At 36.4% G+C, this 22,870-nt stretch overlaps 2 protein-coding genes across 2 annotated transcripts; both read left to right on the forward strand.

The window, feature by feature from the left end:
- The first annotated feature begins 430 nt into the window (after positions 1 to 430).
- LOC140232659 (2-aminoethylphosphonate--pyruvate transaminase-like) lies at positions 431 to 6,931 on the forward strand. The gene is made up of 8 exons (XM_072312767.1): positions 431 to 440; positions 940 to 1,104; positions 1,405 to 1,505; positions 1,933 to 2,182; positions 2,994 to 3,158; positions 3,741 to 3,900; positions 4,624 to 4,784; positions 6,757 to 6,931. Exons 1-8 carry the CDS (start codon positions 431 to 433, stop codon positions 6,906 to 6,908), a joined length of 1,164 nt encoding a protein of 387 aa, XP_072168868.1. The 3' UTR covers positions 6,909 to 6,931.
- Positions 6,932 to 9,494: 2,563 nt separating this feature from the next.
- On the forward strand, positions 9,495 to 16,838 carry LOC140246037 (uncharacterized). The gene is made up of 5 exons (XM_072325488.1): positions 9,495 to 9,562; positions 13,785 to 13,881; positions 15,083 to 15,218; positions 16,060 to 16,224; positions 16,748 to 16,838. The coding sequence occupies exons 1-5, from the start codon at positions 9,495 to 9,497 to the stop codon at positions 16,813 to 16,815; spliced, it is 534 nt and encodes a 177-aa protein (XP_072181589.1). The 3' UTR covers positions 16,816 to 16,838.
- Positions 16,839 to 22,870: the final 6,032 nt, after the last annotated feature.

A 22,870-nucleotide genomic window follows, 5' to 3' on the forward strand; every position in this document is an offset into this window, starting at 1 on the left:
AAACCTGAAAAATGAAAACACACACACACACACACACACACACACACGAGAAAACTGACAATATTTTACCAATTGACCTGGGAGTGTGCGGATCTCATGCATCCACTCAATCTACGCAATAGGCCATGGTTAACGTGCCTGCTAAGTTTTTTTTTTTTCTTCTTCTTCTTCTACTTCTTCTTTTTTAAGAGCCGGTCTTTTCGAGTCCAAAAAGGCGAGAAACCGAGATCCGAGATTCACTCGACTTCTCAGGCCTGAGGCGAGTTTTCATATAGTCGGTTTCCGGACTTGAGAAATGGAAAAGATGAGATCTCACAAGTCTCCTTCTTACCTTCTCGGACGAGAGAAGGTAGAGAAAACGAGATATCGTAACTCACCTTCTCATCACCCAAAATGTCGAGATATGAGATGTCATATCTCACCTTCTCGGATGCGAGAAGGTGAGATATTACTTCGTCTTCTTGCTGTCACTTAAAGGCCTTCATAATACTACTAGACCAAACTTTGACAGCTATATACCCCCCTCCCTCCCATTCTTATTGCAAACCCTAAGCACTGCTATTGACTAAGATCTGGGAAAAGATGTATCGTGTACACTCGTGTAGGATGAAATTTCTCTTCCTGCATGCTTATGTGCCTCTTTCTATTCTCCAATAATATTTTCTCTGTTTTGTATTATGGAGGGCTGGAGGAGTGGAGTGGGTGTGGGTTTTTGGCCGTAAATGATACAAAGCCATACAATAAATGAATATGTGTGCGCCACAAATACCAATGTCATATTTGGGAATATAATACTTTCCAAAGTACATTACTGCAACCTTCAGGTTAAAGTTATACTTTTCATATCGCACACGAATCAATTTATAATACAATATTTTTATTGTATATTATTGTATAAATATTATATTTCACTTTGTAATGCTGTCATATCTTCTATAGCCATCCATGAAGATGGCGAGTGGAGATACAAGAGACTGTTTACTCCGGGACCTCTCGGGGTGAGTCTCTCTACCAAAGAAGCCATGCTACGTGATGTGGGGTCCAGAGATACGGTGTTCATCCAGCTCTTAAAGTCTGTGCGAGCGAGTCTCCTTCGGATAGCAGGTAAGTGGAATACCAACAAAATGCTATCAGTGAGGTATGGAAATATGTTTTTAAAAAGTCATTTATTTTTTTCAACTTATGATTCACATTATTGTAGCATAATAGAGATCTTTCACAATCAGTCACCATGACATCACCACATCAAAGATTGTAACAGTCTGTTGCATGATTGGTTCCTGTTGCCTTTTATCAATTTCAGTGGTTATTTTGACTACTAGATAACTCATCAATCCTACTACACGTAACACCAACATATCAATCACGATGTGCACCACGTTCCTTCTACATCTTTCCTTCCAGGTGTGTCTGGCGATACTCACACAAGCATTCTGATGCAGGGAAGTGGAACGTTCAGCGTAGAGGCCGCTCTAACGACAAGTATTCCACGAGAAAACCCACGAGTATGTCTCTGAAAAATGTCTACGCGTTTAGCATTTAGTGTAAAAACTTTTATAATGAAGCTACATTTTACTTTTCGTATATCAACATAGTGTTTGTCACATCAGTTTGTGTTTTCATAATGTCATAGGATGAAGAGTTAAAGGTGTATGTTACTAACAGAAGCCACGGAACTTTTTTTTTTTTTTTTTAGTGGGAATGTGTAGGTGTGTTTTGGTGGGGGGGGGGGGGGGTCAGGAGTTGATGGTATAGAAGCCCGTATCTGATATTCTTTTACCTATTGAATCCAAAAACTGCTATGTGGAAAACTTGGCTGATGATAAGTAGGCAGTCTTGTCTGAAAGACTATTAGAGTGACATTCTATTAATGAACTCTGAAATCAGTAAGATTACTTGCGCACTGTATCAATAATTGGTCTTCGTCAAAAGATTTTGCTTCTCGTCAACGGAGCTTACGGCAAGCGGATGATAAAGATCGTCAAAACTTTTGGAATACCCGACAAAGACGTCGAGGTCATGGAGTTTCCTGAAAATGAGAAGATTAGTCCATATCGTGTGGAGGAAAGACTGAAGGAGGGAAGAGAATGGACCACTGTAGCCATTGTCCACTGTGAAACTACGTCTGGAGTGATCAATCCTATCACAGCTATTGGCAGACTGGTCAAACAATACTGTCCAGGTAAATCCAGTAATCCTTTTTATGGCATATCTATCAATATCATTATACTCAAGAATCAAAATAGCCCATATGGAGGAAAAACAATGAATTGCTCTTCTACACGCGTTGAAAATACTACATTGGTAATAAAATATAACAATCTTTAATTTGTTTTAGAATCAGCAATGACTATTGAGGAATAATTGTCAAAATTTGATGAGTGTTTTTTTTTTCTCTCTCTCTGTAATGATTCGTTTCACATGCATGTTTCATAAGCAACCACGGGAGTAGTGGTTGCTTATGAAACGCATGTTCTTAACTCAGCTCCAGAAGGAGCTAAGTTAAGAACATGCGGGTTTGTTTGTTTGTTTGTTTGTTTATTTATTTTATTCAATCACGGGGTTAAAAGCCCTCAATCAGCCAAGAGGCTGTTTTTCAGAGAGGCATTAAACAAAATATTTGACATAAACAGAACAAATCAAAGATACAGAACGAAACAAAATCAAATCAAACATAGAGGTGATATGAATATATAAAAAAAAAAAAAAAAAAAACGAAACAAAGTCTAAACATACTCTAAAATCAATATCAATATAACAAAATACCAACAATCATCCGAGGTTCAGTCTCGTGGTCTTTGATTATTGGTTTATTCCTCGGTTCTGTATTAACGTGCTATGTTAGAGCCTTCCAAATGATGTGAAATAGAGGAAAAGAAATGAAATCTTATGCAGTGGAGAAAAGCGATTTCTCGTGCATCCCCTTTTTTCTATCAAGAACGGAACAGGGAATGAAATTCGGTCTCATTTTTCTTTTCCGCATGAATGAGCAGACGCCACGTTTATCGTGGATGCTATGAGCAGCTTTGGCGCCATTCCCATCCCGTTTGAGGAGTCTCATATTGACTTCCTCGTTAGCTCTGCTAACAAGTGTCTGGAAGGTGTGCCAGGCTTTGGACTTGCCATCATACGGAAGGGCGCCCTCAAGAAATGTCAAGGTCAGTTGCTGAGAAGCAAACGAGAAAAAAAAAAATATATATATATATATATATCCTTCCGCTTCATTCGAAGTTGCATGAAATTCACCCCGTTTTATTCTATGGAAAGGCATTCTCACTAAGTGTTAAGTCCTGGAAATAACAAGTGTAAGTACATTACAATGTTTTATTAACATTAGTAAAGAGAAAACAGTCGCTATCAAAAGATGGTCAGAACTATCCGGAGATATACATTACTTACTTTCAGTTTGTTCATCTTAGCTGCACCTTGCATGTCTTTGGTTTCTCTCAGATGTGGAAAGATACTCAGTGCGTCTCATGTCACCTTGTTGACATTTCTACATTCGACAACAATCGTTTTAACTACTATTGTTTTCACCTCAACTTTTGCCTTCTTCTATTCATTCCGTTAACATCTTGTGATACCTTTGCTCTGTCTGACGATTTTTACTTCGTTAATGTCCTCCTCATCTCTGTCTTTCGTTTTACTCTCAACTATTCTAATCATGCGGCTCCATTTCTTTCCTCCTTTTCATCTCCTTTTCCACCTCTCGTTTTCTCCTTGCACTTTGGTTTGCTCAGGCCGCTCACGAAGTCTCAGTCTGGATCTGTTTGATCAGTGGGAGACCTTCGAACGCACCGGCCAGTTCCGGTTCACTCCTCCGACCCACACCATACTAGCCTTCCATCAAGCCTTGTTGGAACTTGAGCAAGAGGGAGGAGTTCAAGGCAGATTGAAGCGGTATTCAGAACAAAAAGTCTACTGAAATTCTCTATTTAGGGTTTGAAAATTTACAAATAAGCTCTTCAAAGGATTCCTTTTTTACCTATTACAGAACAACAGTGATTTAAGCAACCTTACTCGGGTAACGGAATATCTAATGTGGGGAGGGGCGATAAAGGAGTCTTCTACCAGGGTAATTGTTCCTATGAGATGAATCAGAAAAATTCTGGGGGGGGGGGGGGTTAGTAGGTCTGACATGTTTGTAGATTCTGATTTTAAATGTTCTTGTTTTCTTTCCCCACCTCTCCCTCTCTTTCTCTCCCTCTCTCTCTCTCTCTCTCTCTCTTTGCCACAAAAGAAAATTGTGTGTGTGGCCCATATATTGCTCGGCAATAAGTTAGCACTCCTGTTATTGGCTGGATGACCATCAATAGATGCAAAGGTGAATACTTTCTGTTAAAAAAAAAAAGAGGAGAAGATAAAATTGGATGACATAATTATAAGAACATGTCAGAAAGATTCAATCACTCACTTGCTTGTTTCCGGGTTTGCCCGTGCTTGTTTGATTTCTTTGCTTTTAATGATTGCACGTGACTGAATTTAAAACTTGCCAATGATACTAGCTAATGCCAGAATGACGCAATCTGACTGATTCTTACCTGTATGATATCTTACATCTCGAATGATATCTTATATCTCAAATGAGATCTGATATCTTTGATGATATCTTTCATGGATTAGATATCAAGAGAACCGGAGGATTCTGAGGGATGGGATGAGGGAACTTGGATTCCGAGAATTCCTTGACGAAACTCATGAAGGTTGCATCATTACATCCTACCACTACCCTACCCACCCAAACTTTGACTTCCAAGATATGTACAGGAAACTTAGTGACATGGGTAAGCCGACCCTGTGGAGTTATCGAGTAACCTGTAATAAGTTATCTGAAACGTCGGATATTGTGATGGTATAAAAGTGCATTTGAAATAGAAATTTTTCTAATGGAGTCACCCCTCAGGACGATTCACACCTCTTTGCTGTGCACTATTTCTGCATGGATTTTTTTTTTTTTTGTTATCTCGACAGACAGGACTAACAACAAAACAATAATTGATTCATTCGGCATGAAGACAGACACAATTGCAATTATTACCCTTGTAATCATCTGACCTTGGTTGATAACAAAGAGGAGACTACCGCAAATCACGCAAGTCGCATCTAACATTACAAGAATGCCTACCCGACTATGATAGTGATCGAGACCGAGAAATTAAACTTTTGATGATATTTCCCTATGATTAGGTTTTAGACCGAGCTTTGAATTTGATCACAGGAGAAGAAACCAGAAGAAAAACGCAATGCACATTAAGAGGAGAGACATCTTCACTGATTAGTTTAAGTCTGCATAAATCCATAAAAAAAAACAACGGCAAACACGGCCTGTATGATGTACGAAAACAGTTGTAATCGAGTTTAACTGTGTGTGTTACACTTATTCGCACTGCATGTTACGCATGCCTGTAGAGGGAGTAGCAATCGAAGAAATCAAATGACTGAACTGTTCTTAAACATTCACTTTTTGGTTCACAAAGCAAGAGACGGTAGATGAGATTTAACATGTTACTCCATTTTCTTCCAAGCGGTCGAAGAGAAGCAAAAACGTGTTTATTGTGATTGCAAGGCAGGTTTTGAACTCGTCATAATTCCAACACGTTAAGTAAGCTTAAGGCGGGTTCCGCTTCCGAAGTATTATCTATTTCTGTTCTCAACTAAGGGTGGTATTATTTGAAAACTGTGTCTTCACCCAGACAGACAAGGTTTCCAGAAGACGTAACATAATCTCTGATTATCACCTCACCTCAGAAACAATATAAACATCATTATGTATCAAAAGATAATTCAAATCTTCGGGAATAGATAAAATGTCCTGGTGATCTCCAGTTATACTTGCGTGGATCTGTAAGCGTTTGTATTTGGAACATACATGTACCATAAAAAAGGCTAAAAAGAGTAATGAAATTCTGATCCGTGTACATTGCCATAGAATATTTGTATACTGTTAGATTGATGTACCTTATATATCATTCTTATAGAAATTCGAATCTTTTTGTCTTTATTTCGAATGTGTTGGGAAAAGGATACTTGTATATAGAAATGTTCACCATAGTTCAGTAAAATTAAACCTGATGACCCTCTTGTATGCACCGAAAACATTAATTACCATGATTACGGTGTTTTATAAAATTCTGTCGTTTGTTATTGCACGATCGCCGCTTTTTTATATGAAAATATCGGCTTAATGATAGAAGTAGTTACTAAACAAGAATGATAATCACAAACGTTACCGTCATGATAACGAATCTATATAAACGTGTTTTTTGTTTCACCTTAACAAATGATTTGTTTTTTTACTAACTGAATGTGTTTGAGATTACATATTTAAGTAATATTTAAATTAGAATTCTACATAATATTAACCATTTCAATTTTAAATATGATCTATCTTAATATTTCGGGTGTTTTTTTTTTTTCTTGTTTACGTGTTGTTTTGTACTTTGGATATTCTGATTGTATGCTATAGCCATTGATGAAAATCAAGCCAATCTAAGTTGCGACAGTCATTATCATAATGACATGTTACAATGCCATGTGCGTAGGAACACCAAAGCAAAATTCGATATGTAATCAAAAATAATTGAACGAAGCAAGAATAGGAAGTTTGGAATCACTCTAACTGCCATCCGTGCTACTCATTTGTGCCTGTTTGGTCTTGTGTCATCTTCATCTTTCACTTTTGCCTAGTCTTTCTTTGTTTATTATAAAATACTATTATATGGTTTATCGTTATATTTTGTGCTGCTTTCTTTTCAGATTTGGTGATATATCCAGGAAAAGTGACTCAGGCAAATTGTTTCCGCATCGGAAACATTGGTCACTTATTCCCAGATGACATGCGCCATCTACTGTCAGGAGTCAGGAAAGTATTCGAAGAAATGGGCATTCCTCTCCCACTGTCTGCGTAGATCCTCTGGTCAGGTCGCCTAATTATCAATTATCTTTACATTTAGCACAGAGATACTTTGGCAAAAAAGGGTTATTTGTCATCACAGTAATTGTATTTCTCACTGCTTTATTTGTTTTGTAGCGTGATTACCAGCCATTTTTAAAACTTTATTACTATAAAATGAGATCATTTCTGCAGACCGAATACTACACCGACAAATGTAATGTCCTGCCGACAAAATGTCCACGAGGAGTGACCAATCAAAGAATGGTCTTGGGTTGGAATAGATTTTAGACTTTTCATTGCTCTTGACCCCCATGATGGTATCAGAATCGTGTGTATTCTTTGATCACTTTGCTTGGTCATAATTACCATTATTTGAGATCAAATGTATGTCATTCACTGAACAATCGAATCATTGAAAACATGGATTTGTGTATTAACTTGTGTGAGTGAATGTTAAAACTTGCTTTTAATTGCCTTTAATTATTTTGGCCAGTTTGGGGGAGATCTTGTTTGAGAATTGTACGTACAATGTCTTTCAGGTGATTATTGCAATATGGTAAAGGAACAATTTTTTACAAGAAATATTGTAGTAAAACAGTAATATCTATTAAAATGATGGCGATTATATTAAAGATCCAATTAACATACCATTTCCATTATGCCAATTGCCTGATTTAGGATATTCAACCAGTACTGTTGAAAACAAAAATGTGTAAATCCCATGTATTACATCAAATTCTCAAGCAAAAAATGTGACAGACGAATCAAAATCTGTACCGTCCGATGATAATTGTGCAGTATTAATATCCTGATAAAGTATTACAGAAATATGCGTATGAAAGACATAACATACTTATTCTTGGAAATGAATGTTTTCTATAAGTTAATCAATAGAAAGAGAGAGCCGTTTCATATTTAACTTGAAAGGATTTCATGAACCATATTCATGTTTTGAACATGTGAAAGCGGCTCTTTCTCTCTATAATATGTGTGCATATTATACGGGCATGTGTGTTCACTCTTTATTATGCCAATAAACAGTGTAACATGCACTGCCTATATAAATGCTGTCACCTGGCATAAGTATAGGCAACACAACTCACACGCAAAACACAAAACAAACTCGTGTCACAGTTTACTGAAGCAGATATATATGATGTCTTAGCGAAGGTATACAAAATACAGCAATACACTCACCAATTACAGATACCTCACTACAAGAACAGTGAAAACATGTGCAATATATTACATAATATACAAGACATTGTGTACTGCAATTTGCATAGCATTTGCACATACTAATTTCTGTTCAGTTAACAATAGCCTGAGTCATATGGGGTAACACTCCATACAGGCCATAGTGTTGTGTTTGTTTTTTTTTTTTTTTTAACTTAGCTTCACAATTGTAATGTGTCTTCTCGGTAAGAGATTTATTTCACATTATAAACATGTATAGTTTTGTTTATCTTGCCGTTTAATTCTGCAAAATTTCGTAAAATTATGTTTTTCGCAAAGAAGCATTATGGCGTCACCATGATTATCGCTATCGTTGGCAACATCCTTGTCATTATCTTCTGTAGCCATGTGACCCCTGTGGGGTTTACTACCAGATGAGGTACATCTCTCTACTGTTCTTGTTGGTTTTGTTATATAAGTCATATATCAGGACTTGCTAAGATCAGCCTTCCATTGTATGAATTGGAATACCCGGGTTTGAAATAAGGTTGTCATTGGACGTTTTCGAGCAGATAAGATGACTAAATATACTACAGTATTGTGTAAAATCTCTTACATTAATAGATTTATATATATATATATATATATGAAGACAAGACACTTGTTTGTAGTCATTGATCACAAGGCTATGTGAGATTCTGTTGTCAAAAGATTATTTTCTCTTGTCTTCTTACTGCGTCCTGTTGGTGTGCACTTTACAATAAACGATTTATCTTCCAGAAGTTTGACGAGTAGTGTTTGTTTGTACATGTAGTACCCATACCGCTACTTCAAGGAACAATTTAATGTCATAGCTGTTATGCTGATTGGCGTTTCATGTGGACGTCATTTCATGAAACAATTCTTTTCTAATTTTCCACAATGTCCAAGGGCACTGACACAATGATAAATCCATTTCACTTCTTTTTTTTTTTTTCTTTTTTTTTTTTTGGGGGGGGGGTGGCAGTTTTGACAATATCGAAGTTTACTCTCGGTAATCATCACAGAGTAACGACTGTACATACACGCCTAGAGTTGTTGCCTGGTAACGAGAGAAGCGGTTTGCGAGGGAGGGAGTGCCGTCAGTTGTCGTCTGCGACCACTGAAGCGGTAATTCTCTCCCGCACAGATCACGTCGATAAAAAGCAACAACGTGGGGGATGTCCTATGACCCCCTACATCTGTTCTGATTCGTGATCTGTTCTATGTATGGGAGCGTCTTCTGCTGATCGAGCTTTTGCTAGTGTAATGTATCCTTCCATTATTAAATGGCGAAAACCTGACAAACGAAGAACTCTTATCGAGAAACAAGCATTGCGGATATTGACTGAAGGTTACCGAACATTGCATCTCTGTAGTGGTGAGAAATAAGAGAACTCCGACAATGACGACCGGCATGGCAATCCCGAGAGTGAAGATTCAGAACTCTAACCCACTAACTCTAGACGAGAGGTAGGTCGAACTCTGTCATTCATGTTTCCAGGGTTTAAAATTTTCCTGCCTGGTCTGAAATGTCTTTCAAGAATTCAATTAATTACATTATTAATGGTGTTTATTAGTTGCGAGATAAACAACCTAAAATGTTACACTTTCATAAAGTTTCATTAGAATAGAATAGAATTCATAGATTTGTTCTGATGATGCATTTGAAGTGCATTCCTGCATGTCATGTCATCACTTTGTTCTTACGTTTATTTCAGCGATGTCAAGTAAAATCAAACGGCAATGAACGATCTTTGTATACACAATGTGTACTGAAGTTGCTCGTGTAATGGGCGAATGACGCCAATTTTCGGAACTGTATGTGTACCTATTTATCTGTCTGTCGCCGAGAAATCTTTGTTCTTCACGGTTAAATTTGTTTAAAGTCCTTCGGATAACTTGATAGGATGAAGTCTAAACATTGACGAGATCGTAAACTACTGAACTCACCCATAAATACCCAGCAACTAAATATGGAACAACTGGGACGACGCTTTTTCGTACATTATCGTGATAAACATTGTATGTCGTCATACTCAGACATGTTAAACCAAGAATTAGATCACATCGACAAATGTCAGTAAAATTTCAATTAAAATTAATGATTTAATATGTGTATGTATATATATATATATATATATATATATATATATATATATATACATATATGTAGTGACAGCAAAGGACTTAACCACAACATGGCGGGGCGGTGCAAGGACAGTTAAAATAATTGGCAGCAAAACTTGCACATAGACGTGGCTGATGTTGGGTTGCACCCCTTTATTCAAGTCGGGCGAAATGACCTTCTTCAGGATCTACACAGTCAATGACAACAACGTATAAACAAAATATTTGTTGAGAATATTTTGGAATGTATAATATTGAAGGTTAGTTAATTTTAGTGTGATCCAATATTTAGGTTGATTTTGTTTATACGTTGTTATCGATGACATGCTTCTAAAAATAATTATGGATATCTACCTGAAACTACTCTCTGTGTTGCCTCTTATGGACTCCATTTGACCTGCTCACATTTCGACCTTTCCATTTTTCTTTATGCTACTTTGTCTGTCTCTTTCTCTCTTTTTTTCTTTCTTCCTCCCCTCTCTCTCTCCCCTCTCTCTTTCTGTTTCTTTTCTCTGTCACCCCTAGCATTTCTCGAGGCAGTGAAAACAACGTTAAGTTCATGATCTCAGTTACAGCAAAACGAGTTTGAGTGATCTGATCAGTAGGGAAAATGGTGTGAGGTGAAGGGGTCAAGAGATTTCTATGCACAAGTTCAGCTGCTCCGCTGGAGGGAGGCAGTTTCAGTCATACCGATGGAGCATATCATTAACACAGTTAATGTTTCATGTGCAAGAATACCTACGACGAATCGCAACACACTTATAAAGAAATGTAAAGGTAAACAGTGATAATGTTTTGCGGATGTAGTATAAAAACCGGCGTTTCTGCATCTTGGATGAAATAATGCAAGTACAGCATTGTAATATAAGATCACATAATGTTTTTGCACGTTGTCTTCCAACATGTTAAAAGTCAGTTCAATTTAATCCAATTTCGATTTAATTCACCGAGTTAAGGGACATGCCGGAATGTCAGTAAATACTGAAAGAAGATATGTCAGGAGTAAACAAGATAGATTGCATTTCACAATCATGATTGGATAATATTCTATACTTCTGAAATCTTAAAGATTAAAAAAAAAAGAATTTCGTCAAAAATGCAAATAAACAAGGCAACGTAAAATGCGACGGTAGAGTTCGTTTCTTTCCTGATCGAAAACAAAGAAAACAAAAAGATACGAAACAAAATATAAATTGTAATTGTGAAGGGGAAAAGGCAGATTATGGTGTGTAAAAGAAGCCTATGGTCATTTTTTGTTAGTTTGCGCCACTCAATGCTTTGCTTCTTTGAACAATAAAACTTCAAAAATTCATTAACTGTATTTTTCCATCGATGAAAAGAAGGATGTGTATTAATGCAAGTTAACTTTGGGTTTACCAGCCTGAAAGGTAAAAGGTTAATGACAGCCGAAAACAATTCCGATTGTAAGTGAAACAAACGTGAAACGTGCTTAAAGAAATTCATTATTTATGGCAGGTGAATGTAGCGTTGTATTTGGAGATTAAACTTTTCAATTCTCATAGATATCGTCAGGTCTGTTATAAGGCTAAGCGAATAGTGGAATATGGGTCATATTTCTGCTGCGTTCTCTTCGCTTAAAATTTCAAGTTGAATGTTATGTTGTTGGTGATTGCTTGTCTCTACACGTAGACATTGAAATGGGTATTGCTAAAAGGGAAATAAGCGATTAATCTGGATACTATAAACAATCTATTCAACTAGCGTGCTTATAGTTACACATATCTATTTCACATACAGCCAGTAGAGCATGTTGATTTCGTTGCACTGGCAAAACCTGACTTGAGATGGATTCTACCGAGAACTTAAGTAAAACTCTCGACGCCGTCTACTTTGTTTATTACGTAATATAACGAGTGAGATTGTTGAACATAAATCTTCAGAATATGAAAGACTCGAATAAATTTGCGAGCAGGTCTGCCTGGAGATAAACCAGGGAGGTGGAAGAGACTCTTCCACCTCCCTGGATAAACCATGTGTGTGGAATAGGGCCTACATCAAGGAGGGATTCATTCCTACTGGAAATCTTTACTTTAACGTGGAAGTGAATACTAGCAGCAGGGACTGGTAAGCTCTATTGATTAGTTGATCCGCTCCTCGCTTCCTCAACGCTTATGAATAAACTGCAGCCAGGCATGGCCATGCTAAGAATGTGAGTCAATACTTAGGAGACAATGAGCTGAAAAGGATATGCCCGATCTAACGCTTCTTAGCCCCATTGCAAATGCCCCCCTATGCAAGGGAGGGAGACAAAAACACTGTAGAGAAGGGGCCAAGTGGTGGTCGCTTTGTTGATACTCGTAGACGCGGGGACAGGCGTTCAGAAGCAGAAACCATTACTAGTTTAAACGCGTTTAGCTGCATCATTTTTTGTAAGGGTTGGACAATAATGTGATCTGTCGTCTTTATATCCTTTTTGACTGTAGAGTAGGAAATATACTTCACAATGAGTGACCCTCATGTGGAAGGTCGAAGCTCAAGAACGATGTAATACATTAGTTAGTACAATGCGAGAGAAGCGGCGCCACTCTGTTTTTCCTCAGAGCTGTATCCAGGCCAACTGTAGGGAATGGGCTGTGCGATAGGAAACACTCAATTTCCACGCGGAAACGGTGCGCGGTTCTACAGAAAACAGATCTCACCTGCATAGCGTTGGCATGACAACATTTTACTACCGCGATACTGACAAAATGCAAATAAGGTCGAGAACTTCTAGAAACTGTCATCACTATAGGCCTAATTATAGTCTTTATGGCTGTACGAGAATGTGTATGAACTTTGAACTAAGTGTGAGTCAACGGGTCTCTTGATCACCAGAAGTTTGCCTTTTCACTCATAATAAAAGCAATTCTCCAAGATTTCAAGAATCTTTGTGAGAGGTTCAACCTGTCAAGACTTGGATGTGGCGTTTGGAAGTTTGACATCAAAAGATTTATCCCAACACCACTTTCTGCAACTGTAAAACATTGTCATCACAATGGCAACATCTAACGTTGGTAATAATGATCAACAAAAATTGAACAATCTCAAAAAGTTATAGCGTGAGAATCGTCCATTCTACCCTACAAGAGAAATGAAAGCACTTTTCTAATTATAAGAATTATTGAGTTTCATTGCAGCCACGTGACAGAACAAGAGTGTAAATTTACAAAGAGTTAAAATGTTCTTTATATCTATTCCTCTAAACACCCGACACTACACTTTGTTTTGGTCGCAAAGTGCAATATCTCCTCATGTCTCAAATGATATATTGTAAACAATGAGAGAACCGATCAGACATGGAAGAGTAGCAAGCAGGGTACTGTATGAGTATATTAACCAATTTCATTATTTTTTCTCCTTTCAGAGATCTACGTGGAACGTTTCATTGACAGTTTCACAGTAAACAAACAAGCAACAACACTGCTGATCTCTTCAAAAGCAAAGAGCCAATTTGGAGTTCATGCCATTTTTTTTTTTTTTTTTTTTTTTTTTTGGTTGGTCAGTTATTCCTGACATTTTCTCACGCAGTTACCGTTGATCTCGTTTGAATTTCACCATGACACAGGTTGGTATATGGCAACATACCACGGTGGATCGCAGAGGGCGTAGAGATCCAAGAGATTCGAATCCCACAGGCAGCTTACGCCAAGCAGCTAAGAACGGTGAGACGATACCCAGCTCATGGGGTACCTATTCGCTCCCGGTGTCAGATGGTGACTGTTAATGAGACACACTTGGTAGACGGCTACTATAATGAAAAGCTGATGATGACTATCATAATGAGAGTATATGCATGGGAATGTGGTAGCGGCTGAGATGGTAATTTGACGTGCTCAATTTAACATGCTATGTATGGAAAGACATATCAAAAAGACATCTGCAGAGATGATTTTTCTTACCTCTTTCACATTGTCTACAAGTTTAAATTCAGTAAGATAAAGTCGTCATACCCTCCAAAAGCTGCAAGAGATTTGCGATGTTTTATTTGCGGTGTTTTCAATATTGGTTGACTGACATATTTATGGATGTCTCATCATTTCGCCAGCGAAACATTAGGATGATAAACCATGTTCGAAGTCATAGGGTAATCATATGAATAAAGTTCTCTCAGGAATTTTCTTTTATATTCTAAAACCGGAACGACATGTACTAAGTACATTAAAATGAGCAATGTAATGTAAATGAGATATACAGTGCACACCCATTATAACGAACATGGTTATAACGAAATTCCGGTTACAACGAAGTAAAAATTCAGGCCGCATATAATCGGCTCTATGTTTGTTATTGACTGCTTGTTCGGTTATAACGAAATTTCGAGATAACGAAATACTCTAGTAAATCAGGACTTCGTTATAACGGAAGTCCACTGTAGTAAAGTTTATAGGCTATGTACCAAGTTTTTTTTTTTGTCCTTGCCCAAGTCACTGATTGAGACTCGATATAGGCCGACACACATGTATATATATATATATATATATATATATATATATATATATATATATATATATATATATATGTATGTATATATATATGTATATATATGTATATATATGTATATATATATATATATATATATATATATATATATATATATATTTATATATATTTATTTTGTATCGAAATCAAGGCAATTGGCATTTAATGCATTCCTCTATTGTGACATTATTATTATTGGTATTTCTAGTACTACCAATACGCGGAGCAACTACAATGTGTATACATATATACATATATATATATATATATATATATATATATATATATATATATATATTTATTTATAATAGTATGTTTCTTTGTTTCTTGTCTTCTTGCATGCATATATGATAATGATTATATATTCTGTGTTGTCTACATCAGCTTCCCCCTCTGTACTCTGGCTTCAGCTCGGGAATCGTTCGCTACGGGGCGGCTCCCCGTCAGGCATCTCATGTCAAACCAGTGCCTCTTAGATCACCCTGGGCGGGATCGGTTGGTGAAGGGCTGACAGCATACGGTGAGTTTAAAAAATAGGACCTCTAGCTCTTTCTAACATAATTTGACACTTCTTAACCTTTTATGTTTCCTTTCAGTTTTTTTTTTTTTTTTTTGGGGGGGGGCCTACTTTATTTGATGATGACCAGTTTATGAAGAATATAGACGTAGACACAATTTACAGCTTTGTGAAGAAATCAGTTGAAGAATAAATTTTAGATATGGGGACGATAGCTTCTCTTCTGTTCTGATTTCCATTTAGTGAGTATACTAATCAATAATACAGGTACTTTTAAGCTCTCTTTCTTTTCTCATGCTAGCTTGAGACATCATAATTATGATAAATCTTCTTAAATACCATTTTTAAGATGGTAAATTAACTATATTTCCATTTAGACTGCGCAGACGAAACACGCATTCCTGGGAATAGCCCTTGTTAAACTCGAGGAGATAATTGTTATTATCATTATTATTAGTATTAGTATTATTATTATCATCATCATCATTATTGTTATTATTATTATCATTATTATTATCGTCATTATTATTATCGTTTAGTGGTAGCAGTAGCAGTATCATACTCATCGTTATCATTTCTTTTATGAGTAGGTGTAGTAGTTCTATACACACATAAATACATAGACGGTTATTATTACTCATCCTATCTACCTTCTTATCATCATCATTTACAGCGCTTTTAAGACTGATACGTAATGAAATCAGATAGTATTTCATGACTCGTTACGGCAGCCTACAATGACGTGGAAAATAATAAGCGCACCCCATGTCTTATACTATCATTATTTTGTAATAGAATGATAATGAAAAAAAAAACGGTTGCTTTCTCATTTATCAAACTATAGTTTCCCGCAGCCACGAGCCGTCGCACTATTCAGACAATCCCTACGTGTACTCATCACCAGAGCTAGGACAGCAGTCATCTAGACGGTCATGGAGAAGCAATGTGTACAACCAACACGCCAAGGAAGGTTTCAAGTTCTGGTTGGAAGAGAAAAAGCCAGTCTCAAGTGAGAAAAGATGAATACACTGATCTATAATATTATTGTCAACTCATTAACTCTATATTCGTTTTTTTTTTCTTTCTTGATTACATGTAATGTATGTACTCCATGCAGCACAACATAACGAGTTAAACTTTGAATTTAACGTCCACTAATATTCACAACATGAGACTCAAGCTTGTAATAGGATACAATTTACTTCTTGACGGTTTTTCCTGGGGGTGAATGAGGTGAAGATATAACCCATCATAACCCATCCATGACAGTGGCTATAATTATAAGTAGCATGTCTTAGAGAAATATTTTGTAAACATTCATGAACCTTTCATCCTGGGTAGGAGACAAGTCGATCTGTACATTACGGAGAGGCTTGCCAAAACGGTTCATTTTTTAAATCTCACTCTTGTTGTCGCTTTTTATCTTATCTGCGAGAAACAAACATGTTTATTGTTCATGACAATAATAATACATCTATTCGCTGGAAGTATAACTCATTTCCTCCTTTCATGTTATTATATCGCCCTATCAGAATCGCAGAAGTATACGTTTGGGACATACAAGACGAACCTTGGACTCGGTAATGCTCCTCGAAACTAATCTCTGCCAACGAGACTCGCATCAAAGTGTATAAATGTATACCGTATACAGTATTCCGTATACAACAAGACGAGGAAGTACGAAGCTTCTTGACATGGAAACCAAACGGAGCTGACGAGACAAGTCATCAGTCGCACAGTGAAGCAACTCTACATCGATGTACTTGTCTGGTCTATCCAACATAATTGTCTTGATGGCGTTAAAATTGACTGAACTACAGTATATCATTGTATCGTAGGTGGATAAAACCTTACCTCGGATTTCTAATGATATAAAACAAGTTTGTTTGTTTGTTTGTTTGTTTTTTTAACGACTGTGCACCCAAAGCACTTTCACTAAAATGCAGAGACAACTATTTTGCTCTAATATAATAAATGCAAATGGCGTGTTCGCAGTTACTTTGCATACTTCATTTCTTGGATTGATTGATTGCATTTGTATATTTTTTTTTTTTTTTTTTGTATGTCGACTTGGAATTTGTGTCATATCCTATTTCCTGTGCAATTTTCCTAGTAATTATAATTTGCAATACTTGCACTCTTTATTGTCCGTCCAAAATGTGTGCAGCTGCAAACATTTCATTTAAGCGCATTGTAATCCTCTTATTCCTGCACTTTGCATATGATGGGCATTATTCCTGATATGTCATCAAATACTTACGTCATCATTGGAATATAACATTTGACTATATCATAATGCTTGTCAGCCTGATAAAAGGGACCATCAATATGCTGTTATTAGCATCCGAAGAAACGAGTAAAGTTTAGTAATCACCTTATCTATGTTCTTCACCGGTATATTCATGCCTCACAACTTTTATTTCGTTTTCTTCTTACTTGTTCTTTAAAGGCTATCAATATTACCCCTAAAGAATTAGACAAAGTTTACCAAATAAGTGTCAGCATGAAAGAAAGATATTCTTCAGAGGGGTGAAGGTTCAGATGCGAGTTTCTTCACTTTGTCTCCCTCTACAAATTAAATTTGTTAAGATCGCAAACATGTCGGAAAAAAGGAACCAGCTTGGGTATTTCGGAGCTTGGGTATTTGTTCCATGTTCATCGTGTCACTACCGGCAACCAGGGACAGCCTGCTGGTAGTGTCGCTGCCCGGAAAGCAGTAGATGACAGGTTCGAGTCCCACTGGTTCCTTTTTTCCGACATGTTTGTTAATTTTCAGATCAGCAGTTGCGATCTTAACAAATTTAATTTGTAGAGGGAGACAAAGTGAAGAAACTCGCATCTGAAGTGTCAGCATGTTGCACAATACGTCATTGCGTCTTCATTGTAAGTTCAGGCAATGGCTGTTTATAGTGATGATTTTACTCTGACCTCTTGCTCAATATCTTACGCGAGTTTGACACAAATTCATAGAAAATCATGATTTTCGTAAATTTGTACGATTTGTGAAAGAATTGACGGAATGTGTTGACACCCTCTGTCACACATGACAGACTGGAGTGTAAACCTGTTAGACGGAGTTCAAGCAAGGAGAAATTGTTTTGAGAGATAGAAATGCAGAGAACTACGTATTAACACATTAAATATTCAATTGAAAATTCAAGATTTTCTTAACACTTCATACGAGAAAATCTTTTTTAGTTATTCTCTGTCTGCTTTCAAACCTAACCAAACATTATTTGGCTTGGTCTAAAATTCTCCACTGAACTGTTGCTATTGTATGTAGACATCGTTTCCTCAGGCAAACTTTCTCTTTTGAAATCAAGTTTTTTGTTAAAAAAATTAAAAGATAACAAAAAAAAAAATTTCGAGAAATCCGTTTTTGCTTTCTTTGTATAAAAGTATGTCGGCTAGATCAGCTGGACCAACAGCCATGGTCTCTTCATATAATTTACATAAATTTATTACTGGAATGTTAAAAGCAAAGTGTGCATAAGAATATACAGTTTTTGTATTTGGACCGCTTCCATTCGTATGTCACCTCACAAATTGGTCATTTTGTTTGTTTTTTGTTTGTTTGTTTGATTGTGTGTGTGTGTGTGTGTGTGTGTTAATTTACTGTGACTTTAAAAGATCATCTCATTGAACATTTGTTCAGAAAAAAAAATAGTTTACTAACACGTGCTATTCTACTCCTAACTCTTTTATACTGACGCAATTTATTGTTACTGTTTGACTCTTCTTTATATGTTCTTTTTTCCTTTTTCACAGCGGCCATCCTGCAGAATGATATGCATACAGAGTAAAATGGTACTTTATTTTCTTTTAGAAGAGATCTCTTTTTAATTGCAATGTATGCTATCTTGCAGGAAATAAAGTATGAAGCATACTGGTTTTATGTGCATTTCTTAAAGAATAAGTTATCATATACTTACAACCTTCGTTGGTGACTAAATGCAAATTTCGGTGAAGTGTACATTATGAACATAATTATATGTAAGATTTGAGAAGAGAAGACTGCAGATAATTGTATACGAGTCATGATGATAATGATATGATTAATGTAACAGATAATTGAAATCGGCCAATATTGTACAGACATTTACAAATTGTTACCATTAACCTTCAGTCACTAATCATACGTCAAATATTGAAGTGCTGTGTATAAGCCATGAGTTGCAAAGTTACAAAGTATTTTCGTTTGACACGTGAGAGTGCATTATTGAAATATATCAAGAATCATTTCAAAAAATTTCGATTGAATGACTCTATTGTGGTATTTGTTTGCTTGTAGTATTAACCGGATGTATATATATATATATATATATATATAATATAATCATATATATATATATATATATATATATATATATAATATAATCATATATATATATATATATATATATATATATATATAATATAATCATATATATATATATATATATATATATATATATGTGACCGGCTGGACACGTCCAGTCAGTGTTGACCTACAATAGCTCGGGTTCGATTAGACAAAATCAATCACCTGGTTCAATTTAATAAGGACTGGGAAAAGAAGGAATGCCCAAAGATGATTTTTCTGTTTCCGTTACAACAAAAAAATGTGTCTTTATTACTTCACTTTGTTGCAGTATTTCAAACTAAACCAAAACCCAAACAACTCCATATTAATAACACTACAGCATATATATCATTGAAAACAAAACTACAAATTCTTAGTTGCTAATGCACTTCATTGGCAACTGACATGCCATCCTCATTACTGTAACCACTCGTTTGTGAATAACACCTCATCCATTAATTATTTGGCAGAACCAAACACTCTCAAATTATCATATGTAATATAATGAACACCACATAAATTATGATGTTAATCAATATACAATAGTAAAGACACATCATACAGATGTTCTCACCTTTGTACAAAGGATGAGGGACTGGACTATAGCTACAGCCACAGGAGCAGGTTGATTACAATGACGTTGCCAGCTTGGACGTCTTCTCAAGAATGGTCAAAGGAAGTGCCCCTTCTGAATAACTTCAGGACACGCTTTACCCCTCACAGGGAGATTCCACTTATGGGGGGGGGGGGGTGATCCCATGATTATGCAAATTACTTCCTGACCTTACACCACAGTGTAGTAAACCTCTATACTATCCAACTAGATTACCTGTGCTATATCCTGCGCATATGTGGATAGGAAATCAAATAGATAAACATACATATAAATACTACATAATATAATGAGCGAGTATAATCATCACAGGAAAGGGGGGGGGTGATTGCTGATATTACTGTGACCCTCATATATATATATATATATATATATATATATATATATATATATATATATATGTGTGTGTGTGTGTGTGTATGTACGTGTGTTTGTGTGTGTGTGTGTGTGTGTGTGTGTGTGTGTGTGTATCGTTTTCGCACAGAATATGAACACAGCAACACACAGACATGATTGTACTATATTGCTCTGTGTGGCCTTATATAGACTAGGCCTATAATTACTCAGCATCAATTTGTATTACAGTCAAGATGACATTCTCATATTGTTATCATGATTAGCCACGAAACTAATGAAAATGTCTGTGCGGTAACATGATAGACATATGCATATGGAAAAATATTCATTTATCTATCTATCCAGTGCCGTATATTAAGAGAGTCTGGCCAACTCGGTTTTCGGCTTAGGTGCTTTGAAGCATGTGATTGGTCAAAAGCTGGTCCCGTGACCTACAGGCGCCATGTCGTTACCAAAGTCAATCACGCGGGCGCGAGCAGAGCTCACACGCAGTGCCCATTGTTCATTACGCGCAGCTGCGCGCTAATTATTGCTTGCCTTGGGGACTTCCCCTGAATATCAGTCATGGTGCAGTGGGGATACTGTCATTGCCGTTGTCAACTTTATTGAAGTAGAAGATACAATACGAAAGACGTTTTGATATCTTACTGCCATAAACTGAAGATTCGTCATGCCTTTCTGCGCAGCATGGCGTTGCGCAAACCGACCTGGCTCTTTAAGTGTAATGATGCACCGCTTTCCGACAGATCCGAAACGAAGGAAAAAGTGGAAAATCAGAGTGCGACGGGAAAACTATATGATTTGTTTTCTTTGGAAGCCTCGCGGCGTCTTTCAGACTATCCAAGTTTTGATTCGCATTTGTATGTTTCCGCCTTGATATACGAAAATGTCGCCTGAGGCATTTGTTTTGGTCGTCCGTCCGACCGTCCTTCCGTCTGTCCTTCATTCCGTAATCAATTTTGTGGGCATCGTTTGAGGTAATGAAACTTGACATGTATGTTTGTGTGAGTGGACGAAGTTTTGTTTTTCGCTTATAAACTTTTGTATAAGCACGCTCAAAGTGAAAGGTCAAAGTCATTTATATAATGGTTCAATTCTTAAAACATCACTATTTCCCTCATATCTATATGCAATTCCTGAAGGTATTTCCATGTATTTCCAAACGAAACTTACTGCCTGACCGTGATTTTCTTGTGATTTTATTCATTTACAAGTATCTGATACCGGGTGTATTTATTCATTTATTATTTTTTTTTTTTGGGGGGGGGGGTGGGAGTATGGGAGGGGTAAGGTTCAAGGATCAATATCAGGTAAAATGTTAAAATTCTACTATCTATTGTTGAAATATAATAAATAATAATTTCCCATACATTTCCTAGATACCTATTTTTAAACAATTTTAGATCTTATTACTTACTTTAATACCGATGACGTTTTCATGTTGTACATTGTACTATAAGTGTATTCCTTTTGAATAACATACTATAGGCCTTCATGTCAGTTTCATACATGATATTATATGGGACGAAATAGGATGGTAATTGATGATTATTTACGTGCGAAACCTTGATAACTGTTGGAATTCGTCTATCCTCTGTGCACAGCTAGAATTGTGAGTTTATATTCTTGTTCCTATCTGGACAACTTGCTAAATACAATATACATACTTATAGCATACAGTCTAGTGACAGTTTACGATACGACTCACTGTGAATTCTTCTTTTATTTTTACAGCAATAATCTATCATTTATATATTCAGGAATTATGCCCTTTAGACAGCTTCCCTTTTATTTATACGGTATTATACCTGTGTGCTTGTGTCTATTTGGATGTGCAAAAATGATTGATTGTTGGCTTCGTTAAACGTGGATGGAATTAAAGAATGTCCCTCCCCCAACCTACCCCCTTTACATTATACATTTGTTACCCCCTTTATATTGGTTACACCCTTTACATTGGTTACCCCCTACATAGTTACCTATAGCAAAAAAAAAAGAAAGATTATTTTCAAGATTCTGTTATTACTACATCATTCAATTCATCCTTTTTTCCCCGTAATTCTGTTCAAAAATACAATCCGACACGAAGGCTGCGTTCATCATCTGATGCATTGTTACTTCAAACACCCAGAGTAAAACATGGATGGGGTGATCATGCCTCCTCCGTTATGGGACCAAAATTTGTGGAATCAGTTAACTATTTAGCTAAGGGAACTGCCATCTACAGAGTAATTCAAATCCAAACTTAAAACTTATCTGTTCCTCTCACACTGAGGACTGTAATTGCTGAATGTCATTGACAATATTGTAATTTTTATTGGTTTATGTTGTATTCTTTATTTG

The sequence above is a fragment of the Diadema setosum genome, chromosome 1 (genome assembly GCF_964275005.1).
Source record: "Diadema setosum chromosome 1, eeDiaSeto1, whole genome shotgun sequence".
Classification (NCBI taxonomy): domain Eukaryota; kingdom Metazoa; phylum Echinodermata; class Echinoidea; order Diadematoida; family Diadematidae; genus Diadema; species Diadema setosum.

Excerpts from the sequence above, each read along its gene's own strand:
- LOC140246037 (XM_072325488.1), top strand. The coding sequence starts at position 9,495 with ATGACGACCGGCATGGCAATCCCGAGAGTGAAGATTCAGAACTCTAAC. Across the intron at positions 13,882-15,082 it reads ACGCCAAGCAGCTAAGAACG|CTTCCCCCTCTGTACTCTGG; the intron begins GTGAGACGATAC and ends TGTCTACATCAG. Across the intron at positions 16,225-16,747 it reads AGAGAAAAAGCCAGTCTCAA|AATCGCAGAAGTATACGTTT; the intron begins GTGAGAAAAGAT and ends TCGCCCTATCAG.
- LOC140232659 (XM_072312767.1), top strand. Across the intron at positions 2,183-2,993 it reads GGTCAAACAATACTGTCCAG|ACGCCACGTTTATCGTGGAT; the intron begins GTAAATCCAGTA and ends ATGAATGAGCAG. Across the intron at positions 3,159-3,740 it reads CGCCCTCAAGAAATGTCAAG|GCCGCTCACGAAGTCTCAGT; the intron begins GTCAGTTGCTGA and ends TGGTTTGCTCAG.